General features: G+C 41.8%; 1 protein-coding gene across 5 annotated transcripts in view; it reads left to right on the forward strand.

Moving 5' to 3' along the window:
• The window catches only part of DCDC2C (doublecortin domain containing 2C), a 58949-nt gene that overhangs the window by 19255 nt on the left and 18771 nt on the right, over positions 1 to 20923 (forward strand). For 3 of the 5 annotated variants that reach the window (XM_060272473.1, XM_035109895.2, XM_035109898.2), the window contains 6 exons: positions 476 to 586; positions 1252 to 1352; positions 3304 to 3363; positions 5044 to 5082; positions 9839 to 9896; positions 20486 to 20623. In XM_060272473.1, the coding sequence (XP_060128456.1) occupies positions 476 to 586; positions 1252 to 1352; positions 3304 to 3363; positions 5044 to 5082; positions 9839 to 9896; positions 20486 to 20623 (507 nt within the window). Of the gene's footprint in view, positions 1 to 475; positions 633 to 1251; positions 1353 to 3303; positions 3364 to 5043; positions 5083 to 9838; positions 9897 to 20485; positions 20624 to 20923 lie in introns of all 5 variants that reach the window. The other 2 variants (XM_035109896.2, XM_060272474.1) reach the window with 1 other exon arrangement.

Consider the following 20923-nt stretch of genomic DNA (forward strand, 5'->3'; position numbering starts at 1 on the left):
ACTGCTTGCGCTAATGAAATTCCTTGCCGCAAAACGCGCCTAGAACAATGGGAGTTTCAAACACTGAAGTACAATGTCTCCTTCAGCTGCAAAGCTATGAATTTTCACCTAGCAGCTTCCAGATTAGTCCATTGTGTCCCATAAAATGTTAGTTTATAAAAGAAAGAAAAACGGAACCAAGCAACTCAAGAAGGACTTATGCTCAGTAGGTTCCAGGATCTATGCAATGTTGCTGGAAGCTGAGTACCTATTGAATCAAGCCCCCGACCCAAAAGGAAAACAGAGTGTTGGGGAAAGGGCATTTGCCTTCCGGAATAGCTCATATAACCAGAGGCAGCATGAGATACTTTGCTGCCCATGAATACTGAACTGTATTAGTTTCTGAATCTTTTAACAATGTTGTTAGAGTAGTCGTTTGCTGCAGATCTAAAGGAATAGGTGTTCTTTGGATGTTTATTGAGTGTGTTTCCTTCAGCCTCCTTCCACAGAACGATCAAAACGGGCAGCCGGCATGCAGCCTGCCACACCACCATCAAAACGAGGAGCAGGAGATAGGTCTTCAGTTTATTATGCACAACCCAAGAAGGCAAGTCGTGACGCTGAGGCTTATAAGCAACTGACATCTGATGATGGTAACACAAAATATTGTATCTGGTACCTAAGACTCCATAGTTAAATGCAGGCAGATTCGGTATTGATGTCCTGGTTTACATATTAATGTGTATCTTTCCCCAATTGTAAAATGTACATAGTCACTTGAGCCAAAATACTTGTATTCAGTGTAACATGTGCACCAGAGAGAAACTAAGCCTTAAAAAAAAAAGCTTATTAAGAAGGAGTTGCAAACCAATGCATATTTGCAGACATTGCTGGTCTTTTTCAATGTTCTTAATGTTTTTAAATTTACAATTACAGCATAATTTCCATATTCTTTTACTAGATAAAAGCTCAATATTTAGTAACCGTTAATGTCTCTGTTATTTATAACATGACTCTTGCAACTTCGTACCGTATCATCTTCTGCCTCCTTTTTATTATTACTTAATACAGAAATAAAACATTTCAAAATGATGAAATTTATCAGACTGCAGTTGTTCGAAAATATTTATTGTATACAAACATTGCCCTTAAAGAAGTAATTGCTTTTTAGCTATGCCTAAATATTGTTATAATTTATTTATGCTGGTAGTTTTCACACTGTGGGGTAGATAGTGATTAATACAGATATATTTTAATCCTGTTTATTTTCAGGACGCGGGGTCTATAAAGCTCGTACACCCCCACAAGAAATTAAAGAGGCTCAGCAAATACAAGAAGATAACAATGTGCAAGTGGAAATACCTGTTGACCAGGTAGATTTAAAGTACATGTCTTCTTTCTGAATGAATTGATTATAACACACACCCCTCTCTTCCATCTGCCTGTGCATGGAAACAAATATTGGGCATGCTTGATTGGCCACAATCCAGCAAATTTCAGTGCATTTAAATCCCATTGACTAGGATGGATGCAGTCTGCCCTGTGTAAGGGCAGAAAGCAGTTCTGCATACACAAAAGGATGGTGACTGCAATTTTACCTTCTGGCTGCTTCCCCATCTACCATGTTGAATTCATCTCTCAGGGGTCCTCCAGCACCTAGTGTTGGGTCTTGGGTAGAGCACGGGGCTGCAGTAGGAAAGAGGAAGAATAGAATAGGCCTGGTAATATGCAGAAGTGCCCTTTACATTTCAGCTATTAGATTTCAGCTGTTAATTTCAATGGAAATCTTACGTGCATACTTAAAGCTTATTGCAATTGGTGGGACAGAATTGCTCAAATTTGGCTAGATTGTAGTTCTGGATATTTGAATGTGTGTTTTTGTTTTCTGCCAAAAGTAGACCATTATTTCCTGTTCTGTTAAACCATTTGTTTTCAGTCTTTCCAGATTCTGGATGCACCTTTAGCCCCAACCTGAAATGTTGGGCGAAGTTTTAATTTTAAAATAAAGAAATGTTTCTGTCCCTTTTTTCTCTTTCTGTATTTCCCCCTTCACTCACTGTCTTTCTCGGAACAGATCTGCACTGTGGATATACTGGTTTTAAAGTCAGTGAGGGATGTGGGTGGCACTGTGGTCTAAACCACTGAGCCTCTTGGGCTTGCTGATCAGAAGGTTGGCAGTTCGAATCCGCACAACGGGGTGAATTCCCGTTGCTCTGTCCCAGCTTCTGCCAAGCAGTTCAAACATACCAGTACAAGTAGATAAATAGGTACTGCTGCAGCAGGAAGGTAGATGGTGTTTCCATGAGCTCTTGTTTCCTTCACGGTGCCCCACTGCGCCGGAATGACCTGGAAAGTTGTCTGTGGACAAACGCCGGCTCCCTCGGCCTGAAAAGTGAGATGAACACTGCATCCCATAGTCGCCTTTGTACTTAACCGTCCAGGGGTCCTTTACCTTTTACCTTTACCTTAAAAGTCATTCCTTCCTTTTAACAAAACTGGGGAATGGCACTTGTTACTTGTGTGTGCATCAAGAGGGAAGGAAGTAGAATTCTATTCAAAAGATATTTAACATCCCTGCTGCATAAATGTATACTTGCTCCCCAACCCACATATACTCAGTTACAGGTAGGTAGCCGTGTTGGTCTGCCGTAGTTAAAACTGGAAGGATTTTTTTATTTTGTTTAAACTCTAAGGTGCTATTGGAAGGATTTTTTATTTTTATTTTGCTTCCACATATACTCAGTCCTTCTACTCTTTTTGTAAAAGGAAATGCAAGTTTTATGATGCCACTGGTGAAGCCCTCCTTAGGTCAAGTTTTGATCTACTTATTGAAAGCCAATGTACCATTACAGAGCAGGTGGTAGAAGATGCCTTTGTAGAGCCACCATCTCATCCAAAGCCCTGCTGACTCACTGTGGCCAGGGCAGAAGAAGCATTCAGTTGTGAACTCTCACCTGTACTCTGAAGCGAAGCAGTCTAGTTAGAAGTTTACCACCTCATTTACTATTTGCAAAAACGGGACCTTAGGTTCACTTTACTGTTTGAGAGGACTTTACCCATTTCCCAGACTGTCACATAAAGGTAAAGGACCCCTGACAGTGAAGACCAGTCGCAGACTCTGAGGGTTAATATTGTAATGCCAATTTAGGATGGCAAGCTTTCCGTGAGGCATAACTGCAGTTTGTTTTCAAGAGTGGGGAAACGGGAAACAAGTCGATTGCTTGATTCCCCCCCCCCCGGATTTGTGATAAAATGACATAAGAGCATTTTTGTTTTCTTTCCTTGTGTTCATGCAAATCTTTATTGGAATGCATCATACTCCAGGCTCCTGCTGAGGTTGTCCATGATGAAGACCTTTATGCAAATTGGAATACAGAAAAAGAGGTTAGTTTTGTTTTTGCAGTATTTGAGAACTTTTTTATACAGTCAAAATGGAATCTTGATCCTGGGGTGTTCCTTGCCAGTTTTTACATCAGTCAAACAAATTAACTTCTTAACACCCAAAGCCATTCATAATGTGGCATTTGAGATGGGTTAGTATAGCACCGGAAACTGCATTAGTTCAGACCTGCTGAGATCAATACTTTTGTTAAGAGGCACAGTTGTATTATCTAACATAGACAATAAAAACTTTCGTATACTTTCATTTCAAGGTTTATAGTAAGCCGATGAAATAAGGGAATTCTACTCTATGCAACTTTAATAATCAGATTAAACTTCTCCACCACTTAGTACATATATAGCTGGAATGGCTGAGCTCCTGTTGCTGTCACTCAAAATTGTGTAAAGTTCCCAAGATATAATGTCCATTCTCATTATGACAGGCTGCAACCACATTTAGGTTTTGTTGGAGTCCTTTACTAGCTGTAAACACAAATGTTTGTAAACACAATGTGTAAACACAAACATTAAGCCTTTGCTTAATTTTAAGTGACTGTCAGGCCATGATGCCCCCACCATAAGCATTGCTAGCATACCATTCAGATGGTTAGAGGGCAAATAGGGTAAGAGCCCTATTTTGTTATAATACACTTTCCAGTTAATTTGAAACTGAATTTGAGATGGTAAGAGACCTGCTGGATTGGGGAGGGGGGGGGCGGTGACAGTCTAATGCTGTTTTAATGTTTCAAATGTGGCCATGCAAATGCCTCTAAGAAAGCTTACTTATATCTAGAGATTTCTGGATATAACCTTCCAGAAACAAACCTTCTCTTTCACTATCATAGCGGTTCCATTTTAAGCATATGCATAACTTACTTTTTGAGAATTTTGCTTCATTCTCTGTTACCTTTCGATTATTAAAGTACTTTAAAAAGTAGTATTTTTCCAGATGTAGCTAAGAAGCTTGTTCATAAAAAGAATCTGTATTAAAATAAACATTTATACTCACAGTTTTTGTATATATTTTTAAAAAAATTATTTTATTTTGACAAGCTAATGATCATAAATAAATACTGGTAAGAATAAGAATGTGCACCCCACCACAGAGACCATTCCATTGTAACTATCCAACCGCCCAAAATTTCAACACCTCTTGCGATGGTTTGACCCCTTTCTGTTTTAACAGTACAGTGGTACCTCGGTTTGCGAATGCAATCCATTCCGCGAAGGCATTCACTCGCCGAGGCATTCGCTTGCCGAAGGCACGCTTCTGCGCATGCGCAAAGTGCCGATAGAGTGCTTCTGCGCATGTGCAAGCTGCGCAGATCGCGTCTGTGCATCCGACGCCGCGGAACCCGGATGTAAACACTTCCAGGTTCGCGGCGTTTGTAAACGGAGGTGTTCGTAAACGTAGGTAGGCATAGACCGAGGTTCCACTGTGCAAATTCTACAAACACCCTCCATACCTCCTCAGAATCATTTCTCCTGCATATTCCGTGTCTTACCTTAATGTCACATGTTAATTTATCGTTAATAGCTGTACCCCACACCTCTTTATACCATTCTTCCCTTTTTATAATCTGGTATATATTGTAGAGTTTAGCAAAGTTGTACATTTTAGTTGTATGTTTAGATAACAGTGGAATGAAGGGTTAATGATTGCTTTTGATTGTTATCATATAGGCTGAAGAATATTATCAAGACGTGGAACCTGAGAAAAAGGTCTGTTTTAAATACCCAAATATTTCAATATATAAAAACTATGAAACAGCAAGAGCTGAAGTACTGAGTAGGGGAAATGGAGTTGCCCTTCTTCCTTCATAACAAGCATTTGCTCCTGTGAATTAGTTTATCAATTCAGGAGGTACAAGACCACCTTTCATGTCTCCCCTACACCCTACAGAAATGATGGAGCCCTTTATATAAAATATATATTTTCCTCATCTATTCAGTCTCAGATAATAACAAGACAGGAAAGTGCTTATAGTGTGGTCTGGTCATTTGTAATACTTATGTGGACTTAGGGGAAGCACTTGGGATAGAAATTGCTTAGGAGCACAGCTTCCTTACACTGATCTGAAATGAGCTCAGTACAGTGGTTCCTCGCTAGACGAATGCCCCGTAAGACGAATTTTTGCTTAACGAAGCGATTTTTCGAGCGGAGGTTGCCTCGCAAGACGAATTCGTTTTGTGAAAAATTCATCTAGCGAATCGCGGTTTCCCATAGGAATGCATTGAAATTCAATTAATGCGTTCCTATGGGCAAAAAAATCAAAAAAAATCAATGCATTCCTATGGGATTCGCCAGACGAATTTTTCGCAAACGAATTGACTCACAGAACGAATTAAATTTGTCTAGCGAGGCACCACTGTATTCCCATTTACCCAAGCCCCTGACTTTCTCTGCATTACAGTGGTACCTCGGGTTACAGTCGCTTCAGGTTACAAACTCCACTACCCCAGAAATAGTACCTCAGGTTAAGAACAGAAATTGCGTGGTGGCAGCGCAGTGGCAGTGGGAGGCCCCATTAGCTAAAGTGGTACCTTAGGTTAAGAACAGTTTCAGGTTAAGAACGGACCTCCAGAACGAATTAAGTTCTTAACCCAAGGTACCACTGTTTATACTGCACTTGGCTTGGGGCCTGACAGGGGTGCCAACTTAAATAAAATATGGGGGGCAGGTAACCCCCACCCCACATAACTGATCACATGATGCAGTGCATCCACACCATTTGAATGGGAATACCCATCATCTTTGTGGGGGTCCGACCCCCTCAAATATTTTATTGTGGGGCCTGAAGCCCCCACGGCCCTAGGAGTTGGCGCCTATGGGGCCTGAGTGGTCCTTCAATTTTCCACTTCTATTGTGGCCTCCCATATCATCTCTCACACTGTTTTTTCAACCCTCTCCTGAACAGTTTCATGGGGCTGCAGGGGGAAGGAGAGTTTGGTGAAAATTGCCTCTAGTAGCAGCATCCCTGAACAGAGTTTTGATCATGGGAATTTGGGATCCAGTTCATTTCTTTCCACCTTGGTCATGTGAGACAACACTAATTAGTATACTAAGAGGCAAGAAGGGAAGGGAGAATACTGGTTCATGCAGCTGAAATTGAATCACTTCAACATATCCGTGTAGTTAAGCACGCCACGTTAATGTCAGACTTAGAAAATAAAGCGCATTGTTAAAGTTGAAAAATCATGAATTCTTGGCTGAAAGACAGTGAAGGGCAGTGGGGAGTATTGGTAAAATATATTACAGATTTGCTCTGGAAACAGTTGCGAAGTATTAACTGCTAACATTAGATTAAACAAGCTATGGGTTTTAATATATGCAAAGATTTATAGTAATAGTTTAGTACTATTGATTTATTTAGAAATCTACTACCAGCAAAAGAGTTTTCTTTAATTAATAATGCCCAAACTGCCAATAAAGTGTATATTAAGTATTTTCTCCGCCAGTGAAATTTTGTAAAATCAAATACGTATTGATTTTATAATTGGCTTTCTTATGCATTGCTCACAAAATATATTTAAGTTAATATCTCTTCTTACTTTTTTGATACTGTTTTGTGGCTATGCTTGAAGTATTTTAGAACTTCCCTTGAAAATAGGATTGATATTGATCGAACCAGAAGTATTAAATGCTGTCGAACAGGGATGCCTTGGGGAGAATCCTCAGTGTTAAGATTTTTGGTCCAGGGCTGCAACTTTGCAAACAGTGGGATTTATAGTAGAATCCTATGCTTATCTACTCAGAAAGAAGCTCTATTCAACAGAGTTTGTTTCCAGCGCCTATGTAGATGTATATAGCAGGCAAAGGCAAACTCAGCCCTCCAGATCCCTGATCACTGGTCCTGTTAGCTAGGGATGATGGGAGTTGTAGTCCCAAAACATCTGGAGGGCTGAGTTTGCCTATGCCTGGTGTATAGCATAACAGCCTTAGTAGTGTAAGTATGCAGGGGGGAAATGGAATTTAGTCAGTGTGTAACAGGATTGCAGCCTAGGGCTTTATCTGAATACTTTGCTTTATAACTATGGAAAATGATTAGAACTGTATTTATTATATCTGATGACTTTACATAAGGAAAGGTTGATAAAAGTTGGATAAATGTGTTTTTACTCTGAAATACAGTGTGTCCACTGCTCCCAAACATTTTAGGGTAGGAGTTCTGGTACACATGACCAAAGGATTACTGGATTGTATCCCCCATGTTCCATGCTTAGCTCAAAACATGTCATTAATTTTAAAAGTTACTACTGTAGTTTGTTTGGAATTCAGGATGCCTCACACAATATTTTAAATGCTGCTACATTCAAAACAAGTCATGTCTCTCACGCAGCCAAAGCTGAATCAGTCTCTTGTACCCCCATTCAACAAATCTTCACTTCCTTTTATCAGTCCATTCATTGGGCTTTGAAGAACAGAGCCTAACTATTACATAACAAGCATACATTAGCAATTTGTCATTTTCTAGCAGAGAATGCCTCAGTGTTATAATAAATCTTACCAGTTTTAAACTCCAGGTGCACCTTGTTTAAGATATTACAAAAGTGGATTTATTACGGCAATTATGCTGGTGTCTATGAAATATACTAAAATTTCATAGGGATTTGAATTGCTAGATTGTTCTACCCTGTGGTACCATCTGTCACCTTTTATCACATTTAAATAAGTTGGACTTAAAATCCGTATCTTATGAATGACTGCTAGCCCATATCTATCTATCTATCAATCATTATCTATCATATCTATCTATCACCTACCTACCTACCTACCTATGCATCCATGCCCCTCCTATTCTCATGCTTTCAGCTTTCAATTTTCAGCACAGCTTACATAATACTGTGGCATATAGAGAGAGAACGGCTACTGTTCCCTAGTGTGTTTCACTCTGTCACGTGATAATGATTATCATGGCTTGAGCTGTGTGGAATTCTAAACAGATTCCGTACAAAGTGCAGAATATGTCCAGCTTCCTCACCAAAACATCCTCAGATGATCGAATTAATTGGTTACAGATGTCAGGTGGTTTGATGTAGACGTTGAGTATGCTGAAATCAGCCACCTAACTGCTGGTTGGTGGTTGAATGGGGTTGGCCAGGCTTAAGGTGGGTCTCCAACGGCACATCACATCTGAGTGGGCCACAATATCACTAGGAGGGAGTGCTAAGGACCTTCAGCCCCCGAGTTTGGAATCTGGACATAAAACACCCCACAGGCCGCCTTAAGAGAATGCCCCATGACAGCAAAGTGGGGGGGTGGGTGGGAGGCAGCCAATGCCTTTTCCAACTCAATGCCTTCTCTGCCAACTAGTTGTGGTGATTGTGATGAAGTAGTAGGCAAAACCTGCAGATGAGCCCCGGTTAGTCTGAAGGAGAATTCCTCCCTGGCCTCTGAATACAATGACCAGTGTAATCCATAGCAATGTCCAGCAACAGCATGCCTCCTCAGCTTTAGGCAGCTCGTAAACCACAGAAATGGTAACCCTGGCAGTTGGCAGGGCCACAGAAACACTTCTGAGCCTCTTTGCCATATCTCTGGAACTGGTAGTCAAAAAGTTTAGCTCTGAGCCTGACGGAACAAGTTTTGTGTTGAAGAAGCCAACCCACAGCTGCCCATTCATTGTCCATTTCTGCATCTCACAGTTTGGCTCGCAACTGTGGTTCATAAAAGGAGAGCAGTTTCCTTTCTGGGTGGCGTCTATTATCTCATCGTTTTTTGAATGCCCTGAAATAATAATGGATATTCGAGCACTTCACCAGAGTATTCCAGTACTAAGATGTTGGGGTGTAGGTCTTTTGCTGCTCTCACCCTAGCCTTTCTTTTCTGTCAGAATGACTTCAACATCTGCATGTTGCTTCCTCTGAAACCACCAGTTGGAGCAGTACTCCCTATTGGGGCATCTTGAGGAACATTTTATCATGAGTAGACGATTAAGACGGTCTTTTCCACACGCCTTCTCTCCTTGAGAAATGTGGGAAGAAGGAGAATAGGAAATCCAGCCTGCCTGACTGGCTGCCTAAGTCATGGCACTGCTGGCCTTATCAGGGGAGTGGACCAGAAGGAAGAGGTTCTCCCTCCCCAGCCCCTCGCATGCTCCCAATTGGCTGGAGTGCCCCACAGGCACGTCCCCAGCAGTCAGTGCGACAAGAGGAGACAGAAGCACCCTCTCCAGCCAACAGCTGGGCCCACAACAGTTGCTCCCAGCAGGAATGAGCCTTTCTGCAAATTCTCCCTTCCTGTTGCAGCCCTCCCCTGCCTCAGCCCCATATTGGCCTAGAAAGACTTGTTACTCTCAGGAGAAGGGGAAGATGAGAAATCTCCCTGTAAGTGAAGCTCCACTTATGGAGCTTAGGATTTAAAGCCCGTGTGTTTGTGTGTGTGTGTGTGTAAAATTGCTATTCCATACTGCTGATTATACTGTATTGATGATCTAGAGTATTTTAGAACCTTAATGGATGTTGATTTTTGTTTCAGGAAAAAAAGGGCGTTTTCAAAAAATTCTTTGGATTCTTCTACAAATCAAAGAAGAAAGGTATGTCATAAATTTATTTTCAAGACAAATATGCAATAGCTAGTAAAGATACTCTACGGCTAATCTATTCTATGATATTATTATGTTGGGATTACAATTTTGTGTGTGTGGTTTTTTTTTTTAAAAAAAAACCCAACAATGTAAGAATTACCATGCTTGGCTAGACCTAATTCTGCCTAGTTCAGCATCCTTTCTGCTGATGTTGGTCAACCAGATACATGCTAAGCATAATTCTGCAAGCAAGACAAAGTTCCACTAGTCCCCCTTTCTTGGTTACTCCCCATTATCTACAGAATTTGACTGTTTCTTAATATGAAAACTATGTTATCATAGTTGTCATAGTTTGTACTGATTGTCACGACATTCTTTGGTGGTAGGTTCACACACACACACACATATACACATATACATATATATACATACAATATATTCAACCCAAACCACCCTCCATTGTTTGCCCTAGATTCACTGTCTGTCAGTTTCATCAGAAATGTTTTGAAAGCGAATACTTTTACACTCTGCACATCATTCATGATTTATTAACCTCTGTCCTTAGGGCAGTTTTTGATGCCTCATAAAGGCAAACCCAGATCTGCCATTGAATTGCATGCTCAGCACAGCTACAGCCATTCATGATTTCCTGATAAGAATACAGAAAATGGTTTACATGGATATTTCAAAACAGATGTGCATCTAAAAGTGAATGGCGTGGTGTGGCCCTAAGTTGTTTTTTTTCAAAAGTCAGACCAACTGTTGAAACTAGTGATCCTCAACGTGTTTAGGTGCTGAGGATATAAACCTCAAAACAACACTCTCACTGTCATTGATCAGCAAGGAGACTTAAAATTTGGCACCTGAATTTTCGTGCACAACTATTTGCAGCTGGTGTTTGGAGCTTGAAAATTTGGTTCCTTTTGTGCTGAATTAGCACTAGCAAGGCTTCCACCAAATCATAAAACCCTGTAACTGGTGGATCTTGGCTGTGGGCTTGTGCCTTAAATCTCACTGTTATTTTCCTTTCCTTTCCTTTTCTCTCTTCATTTTTTGCCTGATAAATCAATATGCCAATATACAGGCAACCCACACGCATTTGATATGTGCACAATCGTGTATACGTGTAGCATGCCAAACCTGGAAGTGACCCAGAAACATCATAAGGATACCACTGAAACATCACTAAAAGAGCAGGGCAAAGGCGGGATGGGACGTTTCCTCACTTTTTCACTTATATGCGATTCCGCCAACACATGCGGTACCTTGGAACGTAACTGTCAGGGATGCTGGTGGCTACCCTCGAGTAACGGCGCTCCACACCGTCGTGTCTTTAAGACTTTTATTGGTGCATACTTATTTACAGTGCAAGAGATAGGGGAAACATGACTGTTCAGTCTTCATCAGAATCTCGCAATGGCGCTTTCCGGCTACGCGCCCAGCAAAGTAGTTTGGGGACCCCAAAGCACCGCCCCTTGCTCCTACGGGAGCTGGCATGCCTCAAATCAGGCATTGGGGGGAAAAGGGCGCCTGTCCGATGCTCCACCCCTGGCCATTTCCTGTATAGGAGCTCCAGGCTGCAGTCGTGGCTTTTGGATGCTGCCGGAGCCCTGTACCGACTTGCTCACTTCATCCTGCCCTTCACTGGACCCGCTGCTGGAGCTCTGACTGGTTGAGGAGCTGGACTTTATGATGGGGGGGCTGTTCTCTGTAACTCCGCCCCCTTACAGTAACCTTCATGTACAGAGGGGACTGCCTGTATCTCATATTGTTCTCTACCTTTCTGAATGATTTATATTTGTATATTGGCATCTGTCTCAAGAGACAATGGAGTGTGCTTCCGGGGGTGAAAGCAAGCCGCTTGTGTTAGCAGCACTGAAGTGAGCTCCCTGGGGTTCAAGGAGTGTGTGGAGGTCCTGGACTGCCCAGACGACAATACCTCCTTGATCCCCGGTCTTGCTGATGTGGTCCAAAAGAAAGGAAAGCAATACATTTGGCACCAGCTTGGCTGCAGGAGTTGCCGGAAGGAGGCGTACAAGGCACCATCCAACTGTCTTGGGACTCCATGCCGGATTTATGTAGGGCAGAGGTCAGCAAACTTTTTCAGCAGGGGGCTGGTCCACTGTCCCTCAGACCTTGTGGGGGGCTGGACTATATTTTGAAGGGGGGGGGGGAGAACAAATTCCTATGCCCCGCAAATAACCCAGAGATGCATTTTTTTAAAAAGGACACATTCTACTCATGTAAAAACACGCTGATTCCCGGACCATCCGCGGGCTGGATTTAGAAGGTGATTGGGCCGGACCTGGCCCCTGGGCCTTAGTTTGCCTACCCATGGTGTAGGGTTTCCTCCTTAGCCTTTTCTTCTCTTGAATATAGGCAGTGGAGGTTTAGGATCAGAGTTTTCCTTCTCCTAAATGGGCTACCTTCCCAGAGTGACAAGCCCCATCTGCCCCTCACTTTGCTTTACAGCATGTGCAGAAACTTCCTTCTTGACCATTGGACCCACTACTGGTCTTGTCCACTCAATCTGCTGGATCTCTTTGCATGTAGGGGACGTCCCTAACTCACTGAGGGTTTGAGACCCATCAGCTACTCTCGCCTGCTTTAGCTGGCCAGTCAAAAAGCTTTGCAGCTGTTACATTACATATGTTTTCTTTCCCCCTTTAACAATTTATTCTTTGTAAAATACATTTTCTAACAAATAAAGTGCAAATGCTAACAGGAGGGAGAGAGGCTTTAATCCAGGCATCCCCAAACTTCGGCCCTCCAGATGTTTTGGACTACAATTCCCATCTTCCCCAACCACTGGTCCCTTTAGCTAGGGATCATGGGAGTTGTAGGCCAAAACATCTGGAGGGCCGCAGTTTGGGGATGCCTGCTTTAATCCCTCAGACCAGCTGTGTGTAGATCTTGGCTATGCTTATCTACAGTAAGTCAAAACTAAAAATTGGGAGGTGGTAGCTCATAGCACGTGCATGGCACTGTGAAATGTCATGCCTGGAGGTGAGGGCTGCTTCAGATAGGTCTATGGGCCCTTTACACAACACAAAACTATAGGTTTGTAATGCTTTACCAGTACAGGGCTTACGCCCATTGCTCCTAAAGTTTTGATAAAGGAAAAGTCAGTAGCTAACATTAAATAACCATAGATAATTTAGGTAAATTCCCAAGGGAGTGCTTCTCATATTTGCAACAGTGAGCCAGGAAAATACTTACAGCCTCTTGATTTAAGCAAGCTGCCTCAGCAGTTCATCTTTACAGCTTAAAAAAGAAAGAAAGAAAGATTTGCACTTGTGAGTGAATCCATATTCTGACAGCGTTAAATGTTGGTTGTTTCTTCCGAAATATTTTCCAGCAAAATACGGTAACCTATTCAATATGAGTCTTAACGCCAGCCAATTCATTCATTCTTGAGAAGTATTATCTTTGTCCTGTCATAGCTATTAAGACTCGTTTTGTCAGCTGGGAGGCTACAGAGTTATGCATTTTCTTCTTACACATGAATGCTATCTTTTTTGGTGAAGCTATATTCATTAACTGGCTTTTCATTGAAAAGCTGCTGTAGCTTCTGGACTACAAAAGCCTGAGAAATTCATTTGGGTAATGCTAGATGGCTAGAGAAGTGTACATTTTCGCAAATGTCTTGGTTTTAAGTATATGGTCTAATGCAGTTTCTTTCCCCTTTGCGTGAGGTGCCTTTGGTGTCTTTTTTGTGTGAGAACAATCTGTCATATCGGGGAAACACATATATAAGAAGTCAGGCTGAATAATAATGCAGTTCACTGAAAGCAAGCAGCTGAAAGGAAACTGAAAACCCAGGGGTTAGTCTATCCTGCCAATGCATTCCCTTGATAGTAGTCACTGGAGACTCAGCCATTCCCTTTGCATTTTGTTGCCTTGCTTCTGCCCTCCCTGAACAGTGGAAGCACGAAGCCTTGGCCTGCAAAGCACACAAGTCATTGGCCTGCAAGTCCTTGGCCTGCAAAGCACACAGCCATGGCACAGCAATGAGTACCACCACTGTAGAAGTTGAATCATGGAAATTTGCTCACTGTCTCTATGTCCTGTCTTCGACACATGGTGATATTTCTTTGGTTACCAAATTTCCTGGGTGAGAAGCAGTGTTGTATATCCACTGTCATCTTCAGCTCCCGATGAGCCAGCGCATCAAATATGGAAGAAGCATAGGATGTCAGGATTCCCATGACAAAGCATTGCAACTGTAAATGCTCGGTGGTTTTTAACCAGTTGTTTGCTTCACCGTCAATCATGAATATGCAACATGGTATCAGCGTGAATTGCATAGTGGTGAGCTCACAACCAGCAGCACATTGCTCAGCCAGCGTTCTCCCTGCAAAAAGCTGTGCCAAACCAACAATAGTTATATATGCACAGCCAACTATGAATCGCCTTATTATGCATAGGGTATCACCTCATAGGGAGACTGTATTCTCCCACCCCACCCCACATCCCAGATATAAGTGGTTTAGAACCGGTTGATGTTGATGATGAAGTCAAGATGTGCCAGGACTTGTAATGCTACAATGCAGTGAGAAGACAATGTAAAAACTAACTGACTAGAGAAATATAAAATAGATAAACTGAAGTGTGAAACATGGGCAATGTTATTGCTCATTGGACAAATATACTCAAGGACTTCACTGACACCCTTTATTCAACAGCAGAGGGAAGCTGAGTCCATGTTACAACACCCTGTATTCCAGAACGTGCAACACTTGGCAATGTGAAACTATCAGTCTAGTACCTACACTGCTGCAGAGATTACATCCTTCCGGAAAATATAGCATGTGTGATATATTTCTTATTATGGGACTCTGTGGAGTGGATCAGCCAATATAGTTATCTCCTTTCCATTCAAATGAACAAGTCTCAGAGTAGCAGTGGATTAGCTGTTGGATGCAACTATACCAGCTGATCATGGATGATTTTGGAATGGATGTTATTCAATCTGTGTGCCAGTTTAGAAAATAGTCACGTGGTCTTTGACCTACACTTGTGCCGTCTCAACACGCTCAATCACACTTCTCTGTGCCATTACAACTTTGCAAACCTTCATACATGAAAGTTGCTTGTCATACTGAATGCTTGGACTGAAACTGCTGAAGATGAAGAGCATACGGCTGTTGGATTTCAGTGCCAGCAAGCAGCCATTGTGTCTCCTGGTCTTCCGAACTATGAATATGGCCAAGAGGTGGTATATCCTGCCTTAGCAACAAAACAAAACAAAAAACCAGCACAAGCTCTCCACTTCAGACATTGCTGTCTAGCCCATCCATTAGTTTTGTACCAAAAAGAGTACCACGCTTAGAGAAATCCAAAGAGCTCAAAATATGCTCTGTTTGAGAGCAGTGGCACACTGGATCATTAGTTACCTATTTGTCTTTTTTCCCCCTGGATGAGTCTGGGCACCATTGCATAGTAGGGGCACTTGGAAATGGCTCAAGAAAGCTTTGTTTGATTCATCTAGAATTCCCTGCCTCAATTTTACAGGAGGATCAAGAACATCAGAAAGACTAATGGACTTTGTGGAACTGGTGGAACTAACAGCAAAAATAGGAAACCAACATGATGGACTATTCATGGAAGAATGAATATCTGAATAAGATATCATACTTGGATGAAATGGAGAGCAGGATTTGAAATACGAGCAGCAGAAGAAAAATGAAAATATATGAAATAGAAGATATGTCTTAGGAGAAACTTTTGTTAGAATGCAGTATGCAAATGGGATGGGGTTAAGAACAGCATGGAGGGAAAGGTGGGAAGTCAGAGTTTAAAGAGAAATGTATAGCAAATTTGAAATCTGGAATTTATATGTTAAAGATTTTAAAGTTTAATAGAAATTTGGCACACACAAAAAGAACATCAGTAGGGCTACTGGGTAACATCAGTCCTTGATCATCATGGCCTAGTGAGATGAGGACTCCAGAACCTTGCATCACCGCACCACTTAGCTCTTGCTACCTCATTACCTGGACTCCATTTCATTTACAGTTACATTTTTTGTTCTCAGGTGAGGAGACCTTATTAGCTGGAAGTGCTGGGTCTGTGGTAGAAACTAACAGCCACACAAGTAATGTCAGTGGCATCACTCAACCACCCCCTGTAGCCGAAGTGCCACAGAGCCCCTCCAAAAGAATGGACAATAAAGAAAATGAGGGAGATACAGAAAGCATTGTTTCCCCAGAAATGGAGGGACATGATGTACCAGCACAACTTGTACCTGAGAGGGAGATGCAGGAAGAAGATGAACCACCACACCTTGTACCCAATAAGAAGACAGGACATAGTGATCAGCCAGAGGACCAAGCGGACTCTGTCAACATGCCAGAACAACAGCTGATGCAGAACGATGCAACTGGAGATGTAAAAGTCAGCCAGGATGGTGAGTTGCCACATACAGGGAGAATGCGCTGTGCTGTCTGGCAGAGCAGAAATGGGATGCTGCTATGCATATGCCACGACCTTGGTCCCATTCAACTCTACAACTCTATGACTCAATGACTAACAGTTATTGATAACTTTCAAGTGAAAACTGTGCTCGTTGGGGAAGTTGCTTTGTTCTCTCTCTCATGGGTTTTGTTTCAGCCGAAACTTGCTGGAAACTCAGTTCCAGCACCTCTCAGGTGGGCGCCCTTGCCATTATAAGAGAACAAGGGAGGTGTTCATGGTGAGTTCTGGCACCTCTTTTCCTAGAAAAAATGACACTGCTCTCACTGATGGCCAAATCAAACTACGGGAGTTGGCAAATCAATCTGGTTCGGAGTTAGGAATTAGCATGCATTTGGAACTCTTGTTCCTTCCAGATACTTTGCCTCCTGTTAATGAGGATAGCTAGTTTACACCAGACTTGCTTTCTCTGTATGGCTTTGCGAAGCCACCTGTAGAGCAAACTTGAAGGAGCTTAAAGAGTATGCTTGGGGTGCCAGCCAGATTGGGCACCTAGCTACCACTCTGGACTTCTGACCAATAATGGTACACAACAGCTTCTCCCCTCTTATTCTGTTTGACTTTTTTGCTTTTAGTGTGTCGAATTGAATACGGGTATAATAACTAGATCAGCTCAGAATATATTGTAGTGCATAACGTTTACTTTTATGAGTAGAAGTTCTCCATTTTCTTCCCCTTGCCCCCACCCCAAAAATCCATTGCATTCCTTGAAATATCTCTAGTGTTGGTAATCAGTGCATTTGGTCTGCTGGCTTAGGCAGAGATGCTAAAATACCCTAAAGTTAATTCTGTAATGCACGAAGCCTCTCACTATGTTAGAATCCATATAATAATGACAACAGCCTATTTACTCTTCCTCTCACACATAGTTTTCATTTCTTGGTTGATTAACTTTAGGTAGATAACTGAGTATTATGAATGTAATGAGAGAGAGAAAATAATCCATTGTGCTTTCAATTACATCCAATAGTGAAAAGGTATAATTATAGAAGCTAGGAGAGTAAGTCCTCTGTATGTTTATATTGTAGATGAAGCCGCAGCACCATGCTTTCCACTAGAGCAGCCTAACGCTTTCCATCAGAACATCCTATTTTCATTTCCGTCACCATGTTGTAGAAACATTTCAGGTCTGCCTCAGGCTGCAAACTTAAGCAATAATGATCATGTCATTTCCAGGAATGTGATTATGTGTAAAAAAAACCCCCAAACCTTCCTCCTGATAGGCATATGCCTTCTTTCACTGAGCTCTCACGCTTCCACCCATTGGATCGTGGATTTATTATTTATTTCATCTCACTGTCATCCCCAGGGCTTGGGGCAAATCGCAATTAAATAAAAAGGAAAGAAAGCTTTGTCACACCAAGGGTGTTCTGTGCAAATGTTTCCAAGGCTGCATTCTGTGTGTACTTCAAAGTCCACTTAAAAGGCATGGGCCTTAACTACAAACTACAAATACTTAGACACTAGAATGCAAGTTTGCTAATTTTTAAGCATAAATGGGAGAGGGTATCGACCGTTCTTGCCTATGTGTGCTGCTATAATGATTTTGATTATGGGATTACATTTCCCCCTCCAAGGGAACGCAGAGATGTTCAGCAAAAAAAGTATTAACAATAATCTGGGAATGAATTAGCATTTTATAATGAATGAGCCGTCAGTTGAAGGATTCTGCCTCATTTGTTGAACATGCTGGAAGGTGTGTAGCAAATGAAATAGGAGACCGTATAGGCCGACGGGTAGTGGCTGTTTGTAGGTTAGAGATGTGAACGGAATAATGTAGTACTGTATTAAAATCCCCAATCCCACTGACAGCCAACCTACAGAGACCTAAGTTGTTCAGTCATGAATTTCTAGGTAGAAGCAGAGTTTTTTTAAAAAAAACAAAAACAAAAAACCAACAACAACTGAAAATTACTTCCCTGCTATGGCATGTAGCACAACTTATCTCATGCCTTGATATTGTTATGCTGCTTCTCTCTTTCCCTGCCCAAAAAATGGCCAGTGATTGGAATCAAGGAAGTCCACAGTGTTGTCATGGTGTAGGGTAATTTTTACTAGACATTGCATGAAGCTGACATCACACTGTAGACACCCTGCTAACAGGATCATTAATTCTCTTGTCTCTGGTGTCAGCAGCTGTCTCCAAAACAAAATTATCCTCACAACAATCCTAAGAGTTAAAATTGATTAACACACCATCTACACCACCATTAGTTTGTCTGGAGGAAGTGCAGAATACAATGGAAGAAATCAATAACTCAATTTCTAATTTTAACTGATATTTATTTGCATTGTATTGAGTTCCTTGAACACCACTTAGAGATGACTATAATTAAGTAGTATATAAATGGTTTAAAAAATAAAATAATTAAAAATACTGCTAAGCTTGAGTACAACACAGGGGAAATTTATTTAATTCAGCTTTTCCCTGTCTCTTCCTCACTTCCTTCTGGATGTCTAAATATAATGTGGCACCTTTTTTCCGAAGTTTTGTTTACAACTAGACATGTGAAGTCAGGGGGGAAAGAGGTATATTTTGTCCGCCATTTTTCAAAATATTCATCCAGAATATTTTCTCACGGAATGAGTGAAATGATTCATAACGTAAGACTCTACCCATTCCAAATCTACAGTATTAAAGGATGGGAATTGCTGTGTAGATATATACAATAGTTAAATCCAAATGCTTTTCTACACCCAGAGGGTCATTTTTATGAGAGGAGCATATAGGGCCTTCATTTTCTTGTGAATCACTACTTTCCTTCTTCTGGTGGCCTTCAATCTACTTTGTAAATACTGTCTTGCATCTCTTGCCCTTTTGATCTGTCCCCTCCCCTTGGGATGGTAACCCAAGCAAGGGAAGGTCAGAAGTTCCTTGGAGATGAATGTGTGTCAGTTCAGGACCACAGACAGTGCTCCTAACAGCTGACGCCACATTGAATCAGCAAGGCCTTGAAGCAACTGGATGAGTTTTAGGTAGATATTGACCGGAGCCCCTCCTCAATGATGACCCCTGGCCAGTTAGATGGGCTGATGCCTTCTGCTGCAGCCATTAGGTACTTCAGGGTAATGGGGTTTTGACATCTGTGGAAGTCTCATCAGGGCTCCCTTGATCCTTCAAGGAGTCTGTGGACCAACCACCAAAATCTGTTCAGAGATGTCTTCTTGGGGCTCAGTTGAGAGCAGTGGGAGTGATGGCCTCATGGATCCACAAAGGACAGACCAGGGGAGTTGCAGTTACTAGAGGAACCTGTCTCTAAGGGGTCCTAGAATGGGCCATGGCATTATGTGAGGATGCGGGTGCAGCTGGTGTCAAACTCTGCACTGTAAAGCTTCCTAGCCAACCAGAAGTAAATATGGATGGACGGAGAGGGGTGGGAGCATGCAGGACTGGGCAAAAGCAGCTTGCCTCCCAGTGCTCTCACCACAGAGAGAAGGTGTCCAGTGAGAAAAATAGAGGAGTTTAGAGTGAGGTACTAGTTGGGAGCTTGGGAATGGAGGTATCGTAGCAGTAATAGGAATGCTGTACAAGAGTGGTCGGGGGAGTCTGGGGCAACAGTTCTAACATTAGAGGGAAAATGGGTAAGAAAGGTAGGGAAGACAGGCTAAGGAATCCTAACACCAATGTGGTATTTATGTTGTACAGAGGGTCACAGTGATGAGGGTCTCTGAAGTCTCAAGTCAGTGGTAGGAACTAACTGGCACTACTCTGAAGTAAGGGTGTGGCCTGGAGTCTGAGAACTTTCCATTCATGTAAGGCTGTTTGTGCCCCCCACCCTGCTCAGTTATACTTACAAGTTACATACTTAAAGTGGCTATCGGCTGCAAAAGTTTCTAAAGAAACTTGCAAAATCTGGTGCTGATCCCATAGAAAAAATATAGTTTTGGATGGTAGCAAGCAAAGCTCCTATTGCCTGAAACCAACTGAAGGCATATGCACCTTTTACCTAGAGGTACTCGTGTTGTGAAATAATCTTCATGTTAACTTATTGCATTTACAGTTATCGAGAAATACAGTTTAGTCAATACTCGGAAGCACCGAGTTCAGAGGAGAGATACTGTTAACTGCAATACCAATGTGAAGCTGGCTTTCATATTTGAATAAACACTTACCTAATTTTTAGATCCAAACGAAGAAGCAGACGAAGATTCGAGAAAACCAGATTCAAAGAAACCGTCTTACGAAGCGAAAAATGAATATTTTGATGCATATGATTACAACTGAGGGGGCTATTTTGAACACCTTGCCATCTGTTACAAAGGTACAGTATATACTCATTGTGTCTCGCATACAATTTGTAGAATTTTCCTTCATTCCAGTTACTAAATCTAACTTTTAACTATAGATACAGATATTGCTTAGTTATTGCTAGTGATTTAGTATAAAGGTGTAGGGAATGACCCATAGAACTGATTTCCATAAGCGTTTTCTTACAATTATGGGTGTATTTAAGGACAGCACTAGTCTAGCCCTAGTCACTGAAACATTGTCATTTGTATGAGGATGCACTGAATGGCAGTTAAATCTGTATGAAATATGACAGTAAAATGTGAATTAGTAG

Source organism: Zootoca vivipara, chromosome 3 (genome assembly GCF_963506605.1).
Source record: "Zootoca vivipara chromosome 3, rZooViv1.1, whole genome shotgun sequence".
Lineage (NCBI taxonomy): Eukaryota > Metazoa > Chordata > Lepidosauria > Squamata > Lacertidae > Zootoca > Zootoca vivipara.